Below are 23414 nucleotides of genomic sequence, written 5' to 3'. Positions count from 1 at the left end.
GCTAAACAGACACGCCCTAAATGTCATTGTGGGAATAAAGCAGTATATTTTATTTACATACAGGACTGGAAATTGTCTCTAGTCTTAGATTAGTAAGAAAAGATGAGTGTGACATCAGACATTTCTCATATTTAAATAGAACATTGAATGGACTAATCGCTTGTTCCCCCTCCCTGGCAAATATATATTTGTGTGTGTGTGTGTGTGTGTGTGTGTATTTAGGTTTGTATGTGTATATATAAAATTATACATAGAAAAACAAAAATAACAAAACAGTGGAGCAATGTATCAACTAATATATAAGTTGCTCCTGTATTTTCACAGTAATTAAAAAGAAATTTAAAGGGATAGTGTAGGAATTTGCTTATTTGGGTATATTTTTGCATATACAAATAGCTGTTTCTGCTAAGCAGAACTATAACCCAATCAAATGGGCTGGGGGGGGGGAGAGAAAATGAGAACGAGAGAGAGAGAGAGAGAGAGAGAGAGAGAGAGAGAGAGAGAACGAGAGAGAGAAAGAAAGAGAACGAGAGAGAGAGAGAGAGAGAGAGAGAGAGAGAAAGAACGAGAGAGAGAGAGAGAGAAAGAACGAGAGAGAGAGAGAGAGAAGACGAGAGAGAGAGAGAGAGAAAGAACGAGAGAGAGAGAGAGAGAGAGAGAGAGAGAGAGAGAGAGAGAGAGAGAGAGAGAGAGAGAGAGTGAGAGAGAGAGTGAGAGAGAGAGAGAAAAAGAAAGAGAACGAGAGAGATAGAGAGATTGAGAGAACGAGAGAGAGAGAGAAAAAGAACGAGAGAGAAAAAGAAAAAGAGAAAAAGAAAAAGCGAACGAGAGAAAAAGAAAAAGAGAAAAAGCGAACAAGAGAAAACGAGAGAGAGAACGAGAGAGAGAACGAGAGAGAGAACGAGAGAGAGAGATTTTCTTTTATTTCGTTTAAAAGTGTAGTGCAAACATCAACAAATCATATTTACATGCAATAAAGAAAAAAAAAAATATTGCCAGGTAAATACTTCAAGCAATAAAAAGTTTCAAAAAAATATAGATTTTATTTCAGCTTATTTTTACATTTTGAAGTATAGCAAAAAAGTTTCATTTTTATACACCTAGATTATCACTCTGAAATATAGAAAACAATGTATCATTTATAATTATACATGTGTATATAAATTTAGATATAAAAATATGTATCGCTGTATAAAATTGTTGTGGAATGATGACAGAATCTTACTCATTGCTTTACTTTCATGTATCAAAGAAAAATGTTAAAGGGACATGAAACTCAATTTTTTTTCATGATACAGTTGGCATGTGCAAGTTTAAGCAACTTTCCAATTTACTTCTTTTATCAAATTTGCTTCATTCTCTTGGTATCATTTGATGGAGTAGCAATGCACTACTGGGAGCGAGCTAAACACATCAGGTGATCAAATGCCAAGAGGTATATATGTGCAGCCACCAATCAAGCGGCTAGCCCCAGTAGTGCGTTACTATTCCCTAGCCTACCAAGGTGTGCTTTTCAACAAATGATACCAACAGAACAAAGTAAATTAGATAATAGAAGTAAATTGCAAAGTCATTTAAAATCACATGCTCTCTCTGCATCATGAAAGTTTAAAAATGGTGACTTTACTGTCCCTTTAATAACAATCACCTTTAAAACAGGTGGAGTATTTTTAATATTCTGGTAAGCACAACACCAAAATCATAACAATACTTTATCAATATGAATATTAAATAGCATTCTGTATATTTATAGAAAATTTACAATTAACACTTTAGAAAATTTAACATACAATGAAGCTTTCTGTTGGCATCGGTCTGAAAATGTAGGAATATTTGAGAACAACATGGCAAGAGTAGATTTAAGATTTAATTAAATCTTTGGAAGAGGACATCACACTAAAAGCTGTAGAACTAAAATGTATAGATATATAATGCTCTAAAATACCAATGTAATAAGATTCAGGTGTACAAAAAAATAAATATTTTTTTATTAAATACTGGAACTTTTCTTGTACATTCATAGTAAATTATTACTTCAGAATATAAAACACTTGAAAATAAATATCATGGGGGGGGAGACAAAAAACATGGCTGATAGACATTTAACTGAATGTATAAGATATTGTATATTTTTTTTCAAAATTTGCCAATTTATTTTGTGGAGCCAAAATCAATTAAGTTTTTTTAGTATTATTAGGCTACTTTGGACAAATTTAGAGGTTGAGGATTTGAACACTGGTTTTAGCAAAGTTGGAACACATCGTCTGTCCAATACACTGCACAAATGTATCAATGTGGCAACATTTACCATGGTATACTCAATGACAAATACTCTGCATCTTTGTAGCATACAAAAGCATTACAAATATAGGGGTCCATTATAATCCTTTAGAAAAACGTATCGTGTTTTTCAACAGAAAACCACCATTAATATCTGTAGATTAACAGTTTAATACATTTTTCTTAATGATTGTGATAAAACATACAATGATCTTTAACACAAAAGCTCCAGAGTTGTACACTTTGCAGATACATTTTTGAAACATTGCATGGCAGGGGTCAACAAATCTGTTTAAAATGTAGGAGCCAGTAAGAATATTTAGTAGCCAGGCATACTCTTAGGAGCCAGACAGTGTTATATAGATCTATGGAATATAACTCGAAAAGTTAGGAGCCAGGGCTGGGGTAATTTTCTAGTAGCCAGTGGCTCCTAGGTACCTGGGTTTGTCGAACCAAGCTGTATGGGAACTCATTTATTGTAATACATTATGTAGCATACCTTAAGTGCAAAGTGCTCTGCCATTGTAAAGAAAAAAAAAAAAAAAAGACTATATAGCAAAGAGGTTCAGGCTAGTTTTTAATCAGAGCCTATATTTTACACATACGGTTCCTAACCATGAAATGCCCAGTCATTAATTATTGCTTAAATAAACAGGCTTGTTAAAGTTTACAGTATATACAAAAAGCCAAATAAAACCCTTAAATAAAATCAAGGGAAAATATAAACTCTTAAAACAGAGCATAAGAATAAGTTGATATGGCTTAAATTAAAATGTTTCCAATAAAAATATTTAATATGTTAGTTTAAAAAGTACCACTGTGAAAAATTAAGACTTCAATGATTTTGTACAGTTGTGCGACCTTGAGTTTTCAGTTTGCTTTTTTTTTTTTCTTTTAATTAGATACAGACCTATCTGTTCTTAAAACAGAACAAAAACTAAAATTAGGTCCTCCGGTTAATCAAATAATGCATAAGGTGGGTATATCCCAGAAAATGTACCAGATCTTCTGCTAAAGAGTATTAAAATATATTTAAAAAGTATTGTAGAAAAAAAAAAAAAAGTAGTTTCATATGAACATTCCTCCAAATCATGTGACTGTAAATTATTAGGAGATACATATGCCATTAGGAAAGAAAAAAAAATTGGATTAGCAGCATATAGTTCAGTGTACTTGCATAGCTTGATGGCCAAGGAATTCAGATTATCAAAAGATGTCACACAGCCAAAAGTCTTGTATAAATTATCCACATTCAGAATTCACTGAAAATATCCAGGTAATATTTTACAGCTGGCTTTGTACGTAGATGTTTGTCTTACTTTTTCCAAAATCTTTAAATCCATTTGTAACAAAAATGCCAACAGATCTACTTTTAAAAATCCAGGACACTTTGAAGTATTTTGCTAGAAGTTTGTTGGAAATATGCTGTTAATTACATCCATGAGGTTTATGAATAGAATTAATAGTGGTATTCTTGATATAGAAAAACAACATAGTATAGCATTTTCTAAATTGTGTGCCAAGGTTACTCTTGTCCGTGAAAATACAAAAGCAAATGGTTTTATAAATACACAAATACATGTACATTTTATGTACTTAAATACAAATAGTGGCTAAAAATAGGGAACTGCTATTTTTTTTCCTTTTGTTTTTGATTCTTTGAATTGGCTTATGGTCATTCGACCAAACTTGATTATCTTTCTAAATGTTGCTACACAGCATTGCTTCAGCCATGTACAACATTAGTATTATATTATCGGTGTCTCAGAGTTATAATCAACAACTTTCCCGTTTCATATTTCCATTACTCTCCAAAAAACCTTTGCTTCATCTGTACTGTAATTAATTCCTGGTCTCCGGACGTTTTCACCTTTCAGTGTTTTCCTTGTTTTCAAGTACTTTTCACCAGTAGTCAAAACAGCGAACACCTTCCCATCAGAATAATCCACCTTCCTTATCCATCGCAAACATTCCAGGCACTAAAAAAGCAAGACTGTTCTTGCTGCATGTGTCACAATCAAACCGTAGCATTTTTTTTTCCTTTCTACTTGGAGAAATTTAATATTCTGTTCAACATGCTCTTTCCACCTTGCAGATAATCTTCTCCTCAAATAATGGGAGCACCGTATCATCCTCTGAAATTTCTTGGAATACAGCATTGCATTCAAACTCTTGGCTTTCCTTTTTGAAGTAATACCTAGAAGAAAAAAAATGAGTATTAGTATCACAAAATTAACATATGGTTTATACAATGAATTCCAACTTTGAATTAAAATATCTTGGCTACTTACTTGTAAGTCCCTTTCTTGCTCAGTAGTTCTTTGAACTCTAATAACGTCAAACTGGGCTCCTTGGTTCGGATCATGTAAGGAATTCTTTCTCCACAGAAGTAATAAATGATAGCTAACCCACCCTGACAATCTGTAGCCATCTTCTTGGCTGTCTTATGCCTGGAAGAAAACAAAAATTACACGATTAAGAAAAATCAAGCTTATCTGATGCCAACATATTTTTCCGAGCTGGACCTTATTAAAGTATTTTATAGAAAATATGAATTTTATCCAAGGAAACCAATTCCCAGATTACTAAATCTATTAAATAGTTTCACTTCTGAAGACAAAATATGAGATTCCCTGTGTAGCTTCTTAAAAACTTTAGAGCAGGGGTTGACAAATTGGTTTAAAATTGAGGAGCTAGTGAGAATATTAAGGAGCCAGTTATACTTTTAGGAGCCAGACAGTGGTATCTGTAAATAGAAAATATGGAGAATAACCCAAAAAGTTAGGAGCAAGGGGTAAAATTCTAGGAGACAGTGGCTACCTGAGTTTGTTAAGACCTTCTTTAGAGGATACAACAGCTTCCTTAAGTCAAAATGTTTATCAATCCATGTATCAACATTACTTCATATAACCATGACATTATGAAAATAATAAGAGCCCCTCCTCTTTTAACCTCTATTTGTACACTTGTTGTTCACCCCCCACATACACACCTCCCCCACTTTCTTTACTAGCAAAGCTGACTATTTCCGTTTGTAATTTTTTCATATGTTTAAAACCTCAATTGATAAGTAAAAAACAATTTGTGTGACTAAGGGACCTGATGCTCATTACCCCTGAAAACAAGAATATCAACTACAAGTACCCTGTGCTATTTTGAAAACAAATGTTCATTCTACAATATAATATCCTACAACAGGGAAGGTCTGCATTGGAAAAGCAAAGTTTGTTTACATTATGAGTACAAGAAATGTTGGAATAGCAAGATTGTTTAGCTAAAACAATCAAAATGATATATTAGACAGATACTTACTCTTCTGAAAACTTGAGAGTTGAAAATCCTGATGATGGAACACTTTCCAAAGTTTTGCCTTTTTCTTTAACTGCAGTTGGCTGCACACACCTAAATATAAACAAAAGTCATTAAAGGTACATCCTGGTCAAAACTGAAATGCATATAGATTAACAACATCATTGAACAGTAGTGTATTTACAATAAACATGGATTGACAAAAATGCTTCTAGTAAAAGTTATAACTGTTATAGAGTTAGCATTTTCATCTGCATGTTCAGGCGAAGCATAGCTAGATATTCTCAGTGCACCAGCATTTCAAATATTGCAGCTGCTCAGAGAGCCAGTGGGGCTTGTATTATGTCATCAATTATGCAAATTGAGTCATTACCAGACGATACAAGCACGTTAGGCTTTCTGAGCAAGTGCTGTTTTTAAAATGCTTGTGCACAGAGCATACTTAAAGTGAAAGTACATTTTAACAAACTGGATAAATGCTATGGATTCACCTTGTAGCAAACTATGTAGTCGCTAACTTATTAATTTTTTTAAAATCGTGTAATTTCGAAATTTTTATGTTTGCTCAATCCTACTGTCTTGTAGGTTCCTCCGCCCCCCCCCCCCCCCGCTCCTTTCCTGGTTTTGAAGTTTTACACTCTAGAGCGGTCCCACCTGCTCTATATGTGGTCATCTGTGCTCGAGCTCGTTCAAGATTGATGACAACTAGTAACTTGCTCCGATCGATGTGCACGGATGCAGTTACGTAATTAGCTGGGTTCCCTGTTCAGTTCAAATGTGCATGCGTGTCTCATGATTGCACTTCTATACTCAGAGCTAATTCAGTGAGTAGCGCATGCGTATTTGAACGTTGGGTCGTAGATTGAAGCTTTACAGACGCCACTGGCGAACCTATCAATTACTTGTAGTGAGATTCGTCATCTCAAAAACACAAAAAATAATTTTAGCCAGGCGGAGGAATGGTGAGATAGTTTTGTGGATTGTAAGGTAAATAACTATGATAAAGATACTTCTTTAAAAAAAAAAAAAAGATGAATTAAAGTCATAATATTTAAAGATGTATTTTTATGTGCTGCATAGAGATGATCGATAGATAACTTTCACTTTAAGTGCACTCTTGAAACCGCTATAGCTTTTACTAGAAGCCTTTTTGCTAATACACATGTATTGTAAAAATGCTTCTATTTAAAAGTGAAAATATGCATGTGTGCATTCCCTTAGCTGGAATGTCCCTTTAAAATTTTGAAATGACAGTTGTGTTTTAAGCTACAATTTCCATACATAATTTAATTAAAACAAGGTTTATAGATTGTTTTTAAATCTACACATTACGATTAGCGTAGTCACATGACGCAGTTATGCTATATTGTAAAAGATAATAAATATTTTATATATATATATATATATATATATATATATATATATATATATATATATATATATATATATATATATACACACACACACACATATACATACACACATATACATATATATACACACACACACACACACACACATAGTAAAATGACGCTTCATATAAAACTACTAAGCCAAAGACTTTATTACATCCAATATATTTGCAGGCTATATGGGTTTTAATCATCTGCTATCAAATTCTATAATTTAATTATGAAGAATGGAACATGAAATGATGATTATACCTTGATTTATGAAGTTTGGGGACTCTCTTATCTTCAACAAGACGTCTCCTTGCCTCTTCCAGTTGGTCAAGGGTGTTAGGTGCTGAAAGGGGTGGCATTGATGTATCCTGAAGAAATAAGTGAGCAGGCTGGGATGCTCCCCGATGTGTGTTCTTCTTTAACTCTGAACAGTGACTGACACTGTAAAATATTATGGCAAAGAAAAAAAATTTAATTTTAAAGACGTCAAATGATGCTATACATGTCAGTAGAGAATTGGTTTGTTAGAACATCAGTTGTTTATCTTTGAACAGTACTAGTAGGTTGGACATTCAAACCTTAGAAGGTGAAAGGAAGACATTCAAGCAAGCAGGCTGATGGATTAGTTAGCTGGATATAAGCTTAACGGTGTTAGACAATTCACCAAATGCTTAACCTACCTAGAGCTGTTGTCACGATGATGTTTTTTCATCAACTTTGCACTTTCTAGAACCCACTGCAAGACACTGTGGTTACGCTCTACTTCCTGTTCTGCTGAAAGAGGAGTGGTCAGCCCAATGGCTGTACTTCCTTCCTCAGGTCTATGAGATGTTACACAGCCTTCTGTTTTTTTGTAACTTCTTGTGCCTTGAGAACTGTAATAGGAAGAACAAACATATAATAAGTGTAAGCTTAACTCATGGGTAACAGTTCTACTGATACAGTAAGATGCACTAGTGTTTCTAATGTAAAACAGTCATAAAAGCAGAATTATGACTTGCTGGACAGTTTTTAACTAGGACACTAAGTAGCTGATCAAATTTGCTCTACTGTGCTTCTGAAAAATCTCTATTGTCTGTCATATTTACATTGAAAAACATAAATAACATATTTCAGATATCTTTTATAGAAATAGATTTAATGTAGTTTTGCATTCATATAAACCTCTTCTGGCTAAGTTCCAAGTTTAGAGATTAACTCCAATATGAAGAAAAACAATATTTCTATTAGAGATCTATACATACCTCGTAGAGCCCCGGTGTTCCGAAGTCATTGTTGGATTTGCTTCCATCCCCTGAGGAGCTTTGGGACGTGAGTGACAAGAAGATGAACTTTGACCTTTGACAAAAATTGCCGGACCTTTGGCTTTTCTCTGTGCGAAAGGAGACTGTGATCTTGGGGACAGGTTTGCTGGTGTCTTCAAAACCCGAGAAACATGGTCATCAAGGATTGACTGAGGGTCTTCATCAAAGGAAGCAGGCTGTACAGTCTCATGGTTGGTTGGAGGCATATCATAATCAGCTTTTTCTTCTTCCTGTTGATAAAATAAACAAAAAATGTAAAAAAAAAAAAAAAAAGATTTTAATATTATGTTTTTAATTAAATAAATATAGTGCATTTTGGTGAATATCTATATACATTCATACAGCCCACCCAGCATTTCAACCATCACTTGGCTTTTGAAGTATACAAAGTGAGTACTACTTTAGGACAGAACGTAGCCAGAAGCTGTTCAAGCAGCAATATAGATTTCACAAGCTCTAACTTGCTAAACTGTCACAGTGCCAGGTGCATATCAGCGTTATACAGTTCTGCTTTGGGAGCCTCTGATCATAGCCTTGAGTTTCCTTAAACTTACATCTTTCAACCTCTGTAATCGCTCTTCTAGTTTTTCTTCAGCTTCTCTCTGCTTTTTTACCCTCTCCAATGCTAGTGTCAATTTGGCGGCAAACTCCGCTGGATTGGTTGGTAACATTTCAGCTGGTGGACGCAATGTTCTCTGTGGGAAACATCATAATCATTAAAACTTAAAAAATTGTTGTCAAGTGTAGTTTAATTCCAAAACTAGGTATGTAAAACAGCATAACATTTGAAATTGACTGTCTTGCAAGGACATGCCTTTGCTTGTTAGTAGGTTGTCTATGTATTTGTATGTAAAATATACATATTGGTAATTTTCTAGTTTTTTAAGAGAACTAAATTAGAATAAAATATGTCACTTACCGAAACAAACGGAAGAGGCACATGACCATTAGCACTGACACTCCTATGGATTTCCCGCTGCTTGGAACGGTATGGTGGAATTCCATCTCTAAAAGTCAAATGATTATATTATTAATTAAGCAATGGAACACAACAATATATTTGTTTATTTGCATGTCTAAACACAGCTCAGAAAAATATTTTTAACTCAAAATATCAAAAGATACCAAAGAACCTCAGAGAAAGTGGGTGGCACATGCTAAGGGCTCGATTTACCAAAGCCCTACGGCTGCAAGTTCTCACAAGAACTTGCTCGCCGTAATTTATCAAGCAGCAGTCACCAGACCGCCGCTTCCTTAACCTCTTCCCCACCTCTAAGGTGGCAAAATTCAATCTCTGCGGTCGAGTCCGACCGAGGAGATTGACAGCTCTTGCCCACGCGTGATTGGCTGTGCGCGGGCAGGGGGAGGGATTGCACGCAAGTGCAAAATTGCGCTCGTGTGCATTGTTGATTACATGCGGGTAATTTCGCCCCGCCACAGGCGAGCTGAGGCGTACAGTGGCGCGTATACGTGCCCCTGTACGCCTCAGCTTTGATAAATCAAGCCCTAAGTGCTTACACTTTGATTCCAATATCATGGAGGTACCTTCTATATGTTGAATTAATTAAAACAGGTTTTAGGAGTTAAAGGGACACTCAAGTCAAAACAAACTTTTAGAACTCAGATAGAACATGCAGTTTTAAAGACACTTTCCAATTTACTTCCATTATCAAATTTTGCACAGTATTTTTATATTTCACACTTTATGGGGAACAAGCTCCTACTGAGCATGTGCACAAGCTCACAGGGTATAAGTATACAAAACTGTGATTGGCTGATATCTGTCACATGATACAGAGGTGCAGAAAAGTGGAGAAAAAATAAATTTGTCCAAAAAAAAAAAAAATCTACTGCTTATTTGAAATTCAGAGTAGATGTTTTTGCATGGTCTGTTTATTATACACTTGTTAATTATGCATATTTACTGCACCGAGTGGTCGTTTCATGTGATACATGAAACATAATTTGTTTTATATGGTAGAAATTGGCTATTTACCTACATATAGACATCTATTAGTACTGTTTTATACTGTAGAATACGAAATAGACTATATTAAAATGGATTAGGTTTATTTTTGTAAAATGGATTTTCCAAGGATCCCTTGTACAGAGATTTGCACTTCCTTTTAGCTTCAAAATAAAAAACTAACTCTTTTCATGTAAATAAAATAACTAACATGCTTAGATAGGGTTCTTTCATATAAATAAAATAATTTTGTAGGACTTACTGTCCCTTTAAATTTTGAACGTCACAACTTCTTTCCGCTTACTTTTTGCAACATCGTGTAGTACATAAATTGTTTTAAATAAGAAGGTAACACATTTCAGAGGTTCCTCCAACTACAGAGATGCAAAAAAGTGCCAAGAGCATCAACATCATCACTTTTGGGTGTCATACTCTTGGCAACTCCATCAAAGTGAGCAGCAAATTCCATTCATTGTCTCCAACAATAGGATGAGAAAAACAAGGGGCCGCGTGTTTCTTGACCTGTAGCCTCTGGCAGTTAACTTGTTGAAAGAGCCGAGGCCTGTAAGACCACCTGCCAAAGATGCCTCAACGTGTCTAAGCACGTGGAATGATCATTTGCAAGATTTGGCATTATGATCTATCTCCTACCAACAATAATTCTGCAAAGAATTGCTTTACTTCATATTGAACTGTTCTTTTTGTCATTTTAAAGAGGTGTCCTAGGACCAACACATAGACTGCTGGGTCCATTAACTAAAATTCATTTAAAGGACCAGTAAACACAGCAGATTTGCATAATCAACAAATGCAAGATAACAAGACAATACAATAGCATTTACTCTGAATTTCAAATGAGTAGTAGATTCTTTTCTAACACATTTTAAAGTTATATATATTTCCACTCCCCTGTACCATGTGATAGCAATCAGCCAATCACAAATGCATATACGTATAGTCTGAGTTCTTGCACATGCTCAGTAGGAGCTGGTGACTCAAAAAAAGTGTAAATATAAAAGACTGTGCACATTTTTTTTAATGGAAGTAAATTGGAAAGTTGTTTAAAATGACATGCTCTATCTGAATCATGAAAATTTAATAAAGCCTGAGTGTCCCTTTAAAAAGGGACATTAAACTAAAAAAGGGACACTAAAGTCAAAAAATTTATTTTAGGAATCAGATGGAGCATCCAATTAAAAAACAAACAAAAAAATGTTTTTATATATAACCCTTTCTGAGCATGTGCAAGAGTTCACAGTACAGCATTTATAATTATACATGGGGCAGGAAAACTAAAAATCTACTACTAATTTGAAATTCAAACTAAGTCTTATTGATTGACTTTTTAATTTGCATTTGCCTAATGTATTTAATTACCCTTTAGAGGGGCATGGTAACTAAATGTTGAAGCATAGCTGTAAAATGCTGGACTAGAAAATATCACCTGAACATCTTGATGTAAAAAAAGAAGATATTTAGCTCAAAATGTCCTAAGTATTCACACCCCACTGTAAAGAGACTTTAGTCCCAGGACTTCCAAGGGAGTGTGCCTCAAGCATGTGCAGGCACAGTCATGTTTTCCTATTCAGTTTAAGGAAGTTTACTATGAAATCTCATGAGATTTAAGTGAAATCTCATGAGAGCACAGAAAAACAATGCTGATGTTGATTAGCTATTTGTTTTGTTTTTAAGAGAGCACGTACTCTTATGAGCTGAAGAAATTGTGAAGTTAAATATCTTCCTTTTTACATAGAGATGGTCAGGTTATTTTTTCATGTCAGCTTTTTACAGTTATGCTGCATCACTTTCAAGTGATTTAACACATATGAGTATTATGTCCCTTTAAGAAATTACTCATGTATATCAAAGAGCACTATTTGACACAGCATAAAACATACTTTTTGCATGAGAAAAAAAGTTGATCTTTAATTAAACAGGAAGTGTATGTATAAACACAGCTGGCCTGTAGGACAGAAGCTTACTGGCTGGTAAAGAGATCCCCTGTTCTATCGAGAACTCCAATTCATCAAAAACTCCAATCCGACGTCACTTCCGGTGATTCCATACATCTGATTGGTTCGAGTCTCAGTGAGTGACAGAATTCACAACCAATCAGATGGGCACTGTAATCGTCCTATCTTCACTATCTATTTTGCCTCCGCATGGGGGGTTCAAGGGGGACGAAGTCCCCCTTTTAAACCTCATTCCCCAAGGTTTACTTGGGGTGTATGCCAGAGGATCAGCGGTGCGCCCCCCAAAACAGGCAAAACATAGTGAAAATAGAAGAGTCACCGGAAGTGACGTCAGATTGGAGTTTTCAAGGAATTGGAGTTCTCGACAGAACACCCTCAAAATTCTACTGGTAAAGACCGATAAATCTCACAAGAATAAAAAGCACAGAAGCATCTAAGTTGTAATATATAAGAAAATGCCCTCTTTAAAATGAAACAAATACAATAGAAATGGTTAAAGGGACAGTCTACACTAAAATTGTTATTGTTTAAAGATAGATAATGCCTTTACTACCCATTCCCCAGCTTTGCACAACCAACATTGCTAGATTAATATACTTTATAACATTTAAACCTCTACATTTCTGCCTGCTTCAAAGGCTCTATAGACAGCCTCTTATTCACATGCTTTTTTTTTCTTTGCTTTTCACAACAGGAGACTGCTAGTTCATGTGGCCATAGAGATAACATTGTGTTCACGCCCGAGGAGTTATTTAAGATTTAGCACAACACAGTACTAAATGCGTCAATAGATAAAAAAAAATGTCATGTGATCAGGGGCCTGTCAGAAGATGCTTAGATACAAGGTAATCACAGAGGTAAAACGTATATTAATATAACTGCTGGTTATGCAAAACTGGGGAATGGATAATAAAGGGATTATTATTAATATTGGTTCCTTGTAGAGCGCCATCAGATTCCGCATTGCGCTAGATTATCCATCTTTTTAAACAATACTATTGTAGACTGTCCCTTTAATGAATCTTTCAGGTCACTCCCAGCCCTTTATTACTACAAGTTACTTACACACTGCCATCTGTCATGGACATACTATCTTCTGTGAGGGCATCACTGGAGATTTCACTATCATTGATGCTGGCAGCAGGGGCAAAGTACTGGTAGGAGTCATTTTTCCGTGTATGGCACCTGTAAAAGAAACAGAATACATACGATTGAGATTGTATTTTATTCATGATTTATTTAAAGGACCTGTAAATACAGTAGATTTACATAATCAATAAATGCATGATAAAAAGACAATGCAATAGCATTTAGTCTGAACTTCAAATGGAGTAGTAGATTTTTTTTTTCTAACACATTTCAAAGTCATGTTTATTTCCACTTCTTCTGTATCATGTGAACGCCATAAGCCAATCACAAATGCATATAGTTCATTCTGTGAATTCTTGCACATGCTCAGTAGGAGCTGGTGACTCAAAAAGCATACATATAAAAAGGACTGTGCACATTTTGTCAATGGAAGTACATTAAAGTGGTTTAAAATTGCATGCACTATCTGAATCACAAAAGGATTATTTTGACTTCAGTGTCCGTTTAAGGAACCATTTCTAAGGTCCAATAAAATTCAATGGCAATGACTAAACTTTTACATCTTGTCTAACCTAAAACATTTACAGATAAAAGCTAGGTACAATCCATTTAAGCCTAATTTAGATATGGTTATTGGAATGACAAGCACTAACTAACTTTCCCACCACACTTCAGTGAGAATTCTTTTTATTCCTATTTCACAATAAAGATAATCTTTACTGACAATATCGGCTTCCCTTTAACTTTATGGCAATGCTTTTTTTTTATTTCTTGTGGCCTTTATATAAATGTGAAGTAAAAGATAATAAGGTGAACAAAAAAGGAATTTTGATAACTAAGTAAAGTTGAATATATCATTCAACCTGGGCTGCATTTTAGCTTATTTTGTTATCTAATCCAGTATTAAGACATAAAAGAAAAAGAATAACTGTAATAAAAAACAGTCATTATAAGATAAGAAGGCTTTGAAACAGCAAGGCATCCTGGGAGGGAGGGGGAAGTGAAGAGAGAAAAAAAAAAGCTGTCCTGCTTTATAGATGTTGTTCTTTGATCTGTGGAGCAGGGAAAGATTTTGTTCACATCAAAGATATGTTAGCTCAGGGAAAGGAATAACAGCTAAGTTAACCTTTAACACAAGGGGGAAACAGACACAAAGCGAATGCAGAGAGAGGTGTAGGGTAAACAATATTATAAAAGTGTGAGAAATAAAAAATAAACCTGTAATATTAAATAATTTTCTAATAAAGATTAGCAATAAGTAGCATTAAAGGGACACTAAACCCAAATTATTTATTTCATGATTCAGATAGAGCATGTCATTTTAAGCAACTTTCTAATTTACTCTTATTATCAATTTTTCTTCGTTCTCTTGCTATCTTTATTTAAAAAGCAGGAATGTGATGCAAAGGAGCCGGCCCATTTGTGGTTGAGAACCAGGGTTTTGCTTGCTTATTGGTGGGTAAATGTAAGCCTCCAATTAAGCAAGTGCTATCCATGGTGATAAACCTAAAATGGGCTGGCTGCTAAGATTTACATTCCTGCTTTTAAAATAAAGATAGCAAGAGGATGAATAAAAATTGATAATAGGAGTAAATTAGAAAGTTGATTAAAGTTTCATGCTCTATCTGAATCATGAAAGAAAAAATGTGGGTTTAGTGTCCCTTTAATGAAAAAACAGAAAAAATTCTGTTAGAATTCCTACCTTTGGTTTCTAGGAGGGATACGTGTGAAGGCACGATTTATTTTCCCCGTACTCCCCAAGCCAATGGAACCATGGTGTGTCCCAAACTCCTCATCCTCTGCCAGTGTAGGAAGTCCAGGCCCCGGACTTTCTGGAGTGGGACTATCTTCAACTGCTCGTGCATATTCCTTGCATATATCAGATTGCAAAAAAGAAGGAAAAGCTTCCTGCTCCATGGCTTTTTGAATTTCAAGCTGGGCCTGGTCAAATACAGTCTTATTCAGCTGTTGGTTCTTTACACAGTCCTTCACTTGGGCTCGTGTGGCAGGCTTTAAACGCCCTGAGACAGCTTGACTATTCTGTACATACCAACGGTATATGGCTTTGGCAGTTTTTGAGGTTTTGGGTTCTGCAGGATCCATAGCTCTAAAGCCATTGCAAGCATACCAAAAACTTAATAGATCCACTAACCCTTCTCCTTCCAAGTACATACGAAAAAGTGTAGCTCCATCTTGGTCATCTAACAAAAGATTTAGGGATCTGCACCAACGTGAAAAACGGGAGTCATTAGAAACACATCCTTCTGCTTCTCGTATTGAATCCTCCTTGTGCTTCATCTGGTGCTCAAAGTGCTGTGGATCCATAGCAAATTTCTCTGTCTTTAAAATTGAAATAAAAAGACGTTAAGGGTACTTCTATTACTTTGTTAAATCTATCATAATCCAGATATACAGGTATTATTGCAAGAACGGTACACTCCAAAGTCTGGGCTCTAATACATATAGGCATGAAACCAGCAAACTTACAACTTAAAAATGTGCTCATCATTCAACCCAAAACCCCCACCCCCCAAATTTACTATATATCCCCAACTGGTAGATTGATATGACAAAACATGCACATTCTTACAGCTTTTTTGTCTTAATATATTATTAACAAAAAATACCTTATAGCTTTTTGTCTCCTGGCCTGGCACTGGTGGACGCAAGGAAGTCTCCCGGAAGATCCGTCCTGAGTTTGGCATACAGGTCAGTACCCCAGAAGAACTCATGGCTGCCAGAAATCTTTAAAATGACCCTGAAATAAAAATAACTAGTGTTAGTATCCAATAGGAAAAATATTTAGGATCACAAGCAAAGTTTGTCCTTGAAAGCTATTTGGCCAATACTTCATGCTCAGTCATAAACAAAGCTTTATCTCATTATAGGCAAATGAAAAGAATTTAAAAGTTATCTAAAAATCAATAGTTCAGATGAAAGGGTGCAGATCTGTCACAAAGAAGTTATCCATGGGATATTAGGAACTGAAAGAAGATTAGAATCTAAGAAGTATATTAAAAAAAAGCTCTGGCAACCCATGACTTGATAAGAGCAGTCATTTGTGCAACATGGTATTATAATTTAGATGGCCATATTGTCATTTAACTGCAAAGCACAACCAAATTCAGCAGTAGTAAGTGCATAATTACATTGATATGTGGTAAAAAAATAAATAGACAGAAACATAAAAGGCTAAACAAAGTAAATTAAAACAGAAGGGGGCTTGGTAGAAGAGCTTACAATCTAAACCCTATTTTTCATTAGAAATAATTTAAAATATGAGAACAACCTATAAGCAAAACTCACTATTTGTCATTGCAGTTAGATAATAATATTAATAACACATTCTGAAGTTCCCTTAAAAAAGGGGTCCAGTTTAAGTTACTGCACATTTTTCCCCCGGAAGTAAGTTTCTATTACAAGTAATGGCCATCTGGGAACCATTTTCCATCTTTTAAACATGACTTACGCCATACCCAGTCGCCCTGTCGACTTTTTCAAGAAATTATTCACAACAGGTGGGCCATAGCCTCTCTTCCACAGCATACCAGTAAATGTGTCTAATACATCCAGATGTCTGAGCAGTTTTATAGGTACAAGTTCACAGACATTTCTGCATAAGGGAAGTTATAGCTATTCCACCAATTCCTTGTGAAATTCTAGCTGGTTGAGGCCCACATTGCCCTTCACATAAACAGACTATCACTAGTGCAGATCAAGCCTAGGCAAATATATAAAAACGTTCCACCCAAGAAAATAAGAACAAAAAAGAAATAGTCACCTCCATATGACCCCACTGAGGGCAAGTGTAACCAGTTTTAAAAGTGTGACATTAAGGGGTAACACCTAGGGCTTCCTGCTGTGACAAATGTTATGTTTTTAGGTGGCAATGAAGATAAAAGCTTCCTCCAAATTGACTCATCTCACCTCCAGCTTGAGGTAGGTGTGAGAGGCTTTAACAACTTATTTACCTAGTTAGGGGTGCTGTTATCCACCAATACACATGTGCAGAGACTGTATATAAATATAAGTTGATATCACACCATGAGTGTCAATATACACTTCCAAAAGACCATAAATATAGCAACCACCAGCCAGAGATCCAGTTTGCCCTCACCTACCTCACTCAAACAGGCTCAAGAACTTCATACAACACAAACAAAACTTTAAATACACACCTAACCACATCAGGGAATTATACTGCAACACATAAAAAAAAAACTAAACAAAAACGAGTTAAATATAACCAAAAGGTCATGGCTTCCTACCAGGCCACTTTACTTTGAAGTTACAATTGCAAGTCACATGGATAAAACTAATGTAATGAAGTTACTCCTTTTCGTCGTAAAATGCAATTTAAACCCAAATAATTATATTACAGAATAAAGCAGGCATCAAACTAAGTAAAACAATATTTAAACACAACTTTAAATCAGATACAGCAAGTTAGAAAAAAAAACAACAACTGAAATGAGGTTAAGGAATGAAGTTTCTGTGATAACCCCTTTTGGGGCACCCTAAGTGTGATAAACACATATCCCACGTTACTAAATATAACCATATGTTCTTCCTAGCAGAACACATTGGATCTAATGCCGATCAGACATGCAGTTTAGAAGTTGCAGCTACTTTGCCTTTTAGAGTCCCATAGCAAGTGAATGCAGGGCGGGCATGAGATGGTTTAAACGGGGGTAGTATTGTTTTCTGGCTAAGTATCTGGGATCCATTTGCAGGACAGATCACAGGGCCAGAGGGCTCCATACTACCGTGCGCACGTACACAGCAGAAAAGAGCCCCCCTGAACTGGCAAAGTTTTGCTTTAGTGGGTGAAATCGACAGAGGCGTAAAACGATCTCACACTTACCTTGTTTTTAATAAGGGTTTATCCACGGATCGTGTCCTATCCACTTGTATGTGTGGTTCTTGAATAAAAAATAACAAACAAGTAATCCAGTCTGCCAGGCAGCTCTCTCATAGCAGCAAACATTAAAATAATCCGATGGGGAATCCGAGTTGCAGGAAAAACATGATCCAGGCTGAGAAGGGGGAAGGAAAAACAGGAGAAAGAGGAAAAAAGCTCACACCTTCCTTGAGTGAGTTAGAAGTGGAAGGGTTTTTTTTCTCTCTCTCTCCCTCCTCTCTCTTTCTCTGAACTTTTTTTTTTAATCAAAACCAAAAAGCCCTTTTTCACTCCCCCTGGGGACAAAGCCAAAAGAACAAAGGGGTGTTATGGCTTTAATGAAACATCAGTGGAGATCACTGAAGTCTGAGTCATGGAAGGCTTGTAAACACTCCTCGTAGAAAAAGCGATGGAAAATGAATTTAAAAATATTACAATCTATAATCATTTCATTTTTCAGGTTTCTGAGAGAGACGATTCTCTTCTGCTGCGGAAAAACGGATCTGTGAATTTTTTTGCAGGCGTTGTGGTTTTTAGTGATTACAACATAGCTGACAGGACCTAAGATTTCTGAATTCCTTTCTTAAAGCCAGACTCCCCCCTCTGGTTAAGAAAAAGAGTCCTTTGAAGGCTACCGGACCAATCACAGCAAAGAGTCTCCAGCAGCTATTCCTTTCATCCCATCTTCAAAGAGCTTTCAATCACTTTTAACCCCTGAAGTGCTGCAAGCCAGGGGTGGGGAAAGAGGGGGATGGGATTTAAGATTTTGCAACTTACAAATTCTAGCCTTTATAAAAGGTGTATTTAAAAATAAACTAAAAAAATTATTATGTTCAGAGTAGAAAATTATTTGCTGGAGAAATCATATGCATATAACATTTGTGAATGATTATCCTTTTTTTTTTCTTCTTTTAAGTGGTAGCATGTGTTTTAATTCTGATTTTTCTTGTATTGAACTGTGACCCTAAATATTTTTTTTTATGCTGTAAATTTATTGTGTGCCTACGAGCTCCACTAACATGAAATGTGTGCTAGTGTAAATAGCTATAGAGTAAATGTTGTTATTAAAAAGTAATGCTGCTGAAGTAAAGAGCCTGTTCAATGTTTACTGGTTTGGTCTTAACATTATAACAGATTCTATTCCAGTTGCAAAACTTACCAACATTCTTACAACATTTTTTTTCTAAAAAAATAATATTTTTTTTTGTTGATAAATTATATAAACTTTTTTCAACTAGAATATAATTTACTTCCTAGTTGGTAGCATGTTTTAGCATTTAAATATACCATGTTTTATAATAAAATAAAGTTATATTGTATTATTTGTGCAGTGTATATTAAACTGAAAAACAGAGACACAATTAATGAGGGAATGTCTATTGCTATGTATATTTCACATTTATTTAATAGTGTAAGTGATGAAAAAAATACAGTTAAAAAATAAATTACTCAAAGTAATAACTATTTTAGTTGGCCAATAAAAAACCACAACTTTGCTTTCAAATTCTTAAAAGTTTAATTAAACAATTATTCACAAACTTTGCAAATTAGGAAAATAAGTTATTGTTGTATTGCTTCTGAAGATAATATTATTTTTGTGATTTATTTTAATGGATAAACATATTTATAAATCAAGGTGTTTGCATTTCAAACCATTCCAAGACCTCATATGATCAAAAAAAAAATAAAAAATAAATTTAATTGCAAAACTGACTTTGGCTATCTACTGATATAGATTTGGTACACAACCAGTCCTAATCAAAATAACACATATGGCTAAGGTTTGTGTGAAAGTTAACTTATTTGAGGCCAGATATGTCTGTCATTCATCCAGGAGTTTATTGGTAACAAGCAATATTTTGAATCATTCTAAAGTTGCAGCACAATTGTGAATAGTAAATATTATGGATTAAAAGGTCACAATGGAAATGTGCATGCAGTAATTTGCAAAATATTTAATTTGCAAAAATACTTCCTGTAAATATAATTACTGTTTTTAGCGGCATACACACATATGCTGTGAGTGCCACATGCACCAGCATTCAAGCACCAAACCTTCTCAGAGAGTCAGCATTGACTTGTATGGCACAAAGACTTCACTCATGCAATACACACTACTACCAGCACTATAAGCAGGCAAAGGGCTCAATGTACGAAGCAGCGTAAGCTGCTCTGGAGCCCTTGCAGGGCCAGATCGCACATACAAGCCTGCTTCCCGTAATCTAAAGACCGCTGCTTCTTACACTCTTAGCCACCTTTGAGGAGGCGAAGTGAATTCACAGATAGCTTGATCCCTCTCAGTGATTGATAGTCCGTTCTCTCGTGTGATTGGTCGCATGAGTGAAGGGACGGGCATTACACACTCAGCGGAGTGTCTAAGGATGCATACGGGCCAGCAGACAAACAAATCCACTGCCTGTATTTAGCAAAGGCGTGCGGACAGCTTCTCAAGTTGAGAAGCTGGGCACACACCATTTAATATATGGGGCCCATGGTGTTTAAAGGGACACTCAATAAAAATTAAACTTTCATTATTCAGATACAGCATGCTATTTTAAACAACTTTCCAATTTACTTCCATTAACTAAATGTGCACAGTCTTTTTATATTTAAACTTTTTGAGTCACCAGCTCCTACTGAGCATGTGCAAGAATAAGTGTGTATGCATTTGTGATTGGCTGATGGCTGTCACATGGTACAGGGGGAGTGGAAAAAGACATAACTTTTAAAATTGTCAGAAAAAAAATCTACTACTCCATTGAAGTTCAGACTAAGTGCTATTGCATAGTCTTGTTATCTTGCATTTGTTGATTATGCAAATCTACTGTGTTGACTGGTCCTGATTCTCTAGTCACATGCCCCATATTTGCGTATGCCACTGAAACAGTAATAGCTTTTAGAAGAAGCATTTTTCCTGATGGATGTATATTACAAGCATTCTTCTATTTAAAACTGAAATGTATCCATGAACATATACATTCTGACCTTTCTATCTCTTAAATTGCAACATTTTCACTAGATTGAACTGCAACATCTCAAGAAGATACCTGGTTTGTTGAACTGTGTGGGTGGGTAATGGAAGCTTTAGGGCTAGATTTATTATAGCTGAGGCGTATACGCGCCCCTGTACGCTTCAGCTCGCCTGTGGCTTGGCGAAATTACCCGTAGGTATTTGGTATTACACACGAGCGTAATTTTGTGCTTGCGTGCAATCCCGCCCCCTGCCCGCGCACAGCCAATCACGCGCGGGCAGGAGCTGTCAATCTCCTCGGTCGGACTCGACCGAGGAGATTGAATTTCGCCAGTTTAGAGGTGGCGAAGAGCGTTATCAAGCAGCGGTCTGGTGACCACTGCTTGATAAATCACGGCGAGCAAGTTCTTGTGAGAACTTGCTGCCGTAGGGGCTTCATAAATCTAGCCCTTCTAGTCTTCTAGATATCTTTATCAAGCACGTTTTCTTTTGGCAAAATGAACCTACATTTGTCTCATGTCTTTCTGGACTATGCAGTTTCTCCAGTTTCCCTAGTTCCAATGATATTCTACGTAGAGGATTCACTAAAGAATGCATAGATGAGTGAGCTTTTGTGAATCAGTTGTATGAAATAAGGTAGAGACTGAACATTTTGGAGAGTTTGGAGTAAATGTTTTGTGAATTTTGCCCCCATTGAGATCTAGTAGTCTCAAAGGTCCAATAAGACTGTAGATTGTAAGCTTTTCGGAGCAGAGCTCTCCTCTTCCTGTATTACAAATTAACATGAATAATTATAAGTATGGAAATGCCTCTTCAGTCTCTTAAATTCCTATGTTATTCTATTCAATCTGTTCACTAACTCTCACTCATCTCTCCATATGGAAATATTAGAGAAACTGAAGACTAATTGCCAGTATTAGTAGTGGGCTGTCATCATAATTAACCAGAGTCTGATGTTACCTTAACAATAATATTTTGTGCTATAACGACATTGTGTCCCATAACAGGGAATGAAAAATTGTAGATATTTCCACTTTTAGAGGTTTTTTTGATATATTTATATTATAGTTTCTTTATGAATAGATTGATTACTTGAATCCTCCATAAAACATATATTTAAAACTTCATTATTGTTAAACAAATGACATTCTCTAATTCATTGGAGCACGTAATTTTAAGACTATTGACCCTAAACTGCTGTGTGTTTAACCTCCGCAAAGGGGTTAAACACACAGTAGAAGTGTTGCTCGGGATTCGCAAAGCACTACTGGCCCTGAGAATAAAATACCACTGATCCAATCAGCAGTGGTAGTTGCACAGTATTAGATGTAAAACTAGCTCTGCTGATTGGACCAGTGGCATTTTCCACTCGGGACCATTAGTGCTCTGCGAGTCCAGAGTGGTATTTTTAGTGTGTTTAAAAACTTTGCAGTAGTCTAAGGTTAATAGTCTTAAAGGGACACTGAACCCAAATGTTTTCATTTGTGATTCAGATAGAGCATGCAATTTTAAGCAATTTTCTAATTTACTCCTATTATCAAAGGTTCTTCATTCTCTTGGTATCTTTATTTGAAACGCAACAATGTAAGTTTAGATGCTGGCCCATTTTTGGTGAACAACCTGGGTTGTTCTTGCTGATTGGTGGATAAATTCATCCATCAATAAAAAAGTGCTCTCCACAGTTCTGAACCAAAAAAAAAAGCTTAGATGCCTTCTTTTTCAAATAAAGATAGCAAGAGAATGAAGAAAAATTGATAATAGGAGTAAATTAGAAAGTTGCTTAAAATTGCATTCTCTATCTGAATCACAAAAGAAAAAATTTGGGTTCAGTGTCCCTTTAAAATTACATGTTCTAACAGATTAAAGCATGTCATTATTTGACTATAATGGCCCTTTAAAAATAAGGTTGTCCCATTAAATAGGCAATCTAATATATATGTTTTTCCACCCAGAAAGGGCACCTTAAAAGGCCTTACATTTTTAAATGGATTTTCCTGTCTAAATAAATCTACATTTTTGTTCTCTTTATTTTTGGGGTTCTCTGTGTGAAAGAGTACAGCTGAGGAAGTTGTCTGTATCAACCAATGGTAACACAGTATTATATTAGCACAAACTTGCATTTTGTGCTAATTTCAATTTAAAGCTGTATTATTCTGTCATAATAAAACCCTCCACATTATCACCTATAATTGTAACCTAATGCTTGTTTATCACTATGT

General features: G+C 35.5%; 1 protein-coding gene across 1 annotated transcript; it reads right to left on the bottom strand.

Moving 5' to 3' along the window:
* Positions 1-1023: 1023 nt before the first annotated feature.
* On the bottom strand, positions 1024-18755 carry LOC128638603 (axin-related protein). The gene is made up of 12 exons (XM_053690659.1): positions 18189-18755; positions 15952-16082; positions 15027-15664; positions 13301-13420; positions 9216-9303; positions 8851-8991; positions 8237-8526; positions 7673-7867; positions 7254-7433; positions 5593-5682; positions 4572-4730; positions 1024-4477 (listed from the first exon to the last, which is right to left on the bottom strand). Exons 2-12 carry the CDS (start codon positions 16054-16056, stop codon positions 4351-4353), a joined length of 2133 nt encoding a protein of 710 aa, XP_053546634.1. The 5' UTR covers positions 16057-16082; positions 18189-18755; the 3' UTR covers positions 1024-4350.
* Positions 18756-23414: the final 4659 nt, after the last annotated feature.

This window comes from Bombina bombina, chromosome 8 (assembly GCF_027579735.1).
Source record: "Bombina bombina isolate aBomBom1 chromosome 8, aBomBom1.pri, whole genome shotgun sequence".
In the NCBI taxonomy this organism is placed as follows: Eukaryota; Metazoa; Chordata; class Amphibia; order Anura; family Bombinatoridae; genus Bombina; species Bombina bombina.
This window is presented reverse-complemented; position numbering and strand designations above follow the sequence as displayed.

Bases quoted from the DNA above. Each gene is read 5' to 3' on its own strand.
- LOC128638603 (XM_053690659.1), bottom strand. From the start codon at position 16,056: ATGAGTTCTTCTGGGGTACTGACCTGTATGCCAAACTCAGGACGGATC. The intron at 13,421-15,026 runs GTAGGAATTCTA...TTTCTTTTACAG, and splicing joins ATCCCTCCTAGAAACCAAAG to GTGCCATACACGGAAAAATG. The intron at 4,478-4,571 runs GTAAGTAGCCAA...TTTTTCTTCTAG, and splicing joins AGCAAGAAAGGGACTTACAA to GTATTACTTCAAAAAGGAAA.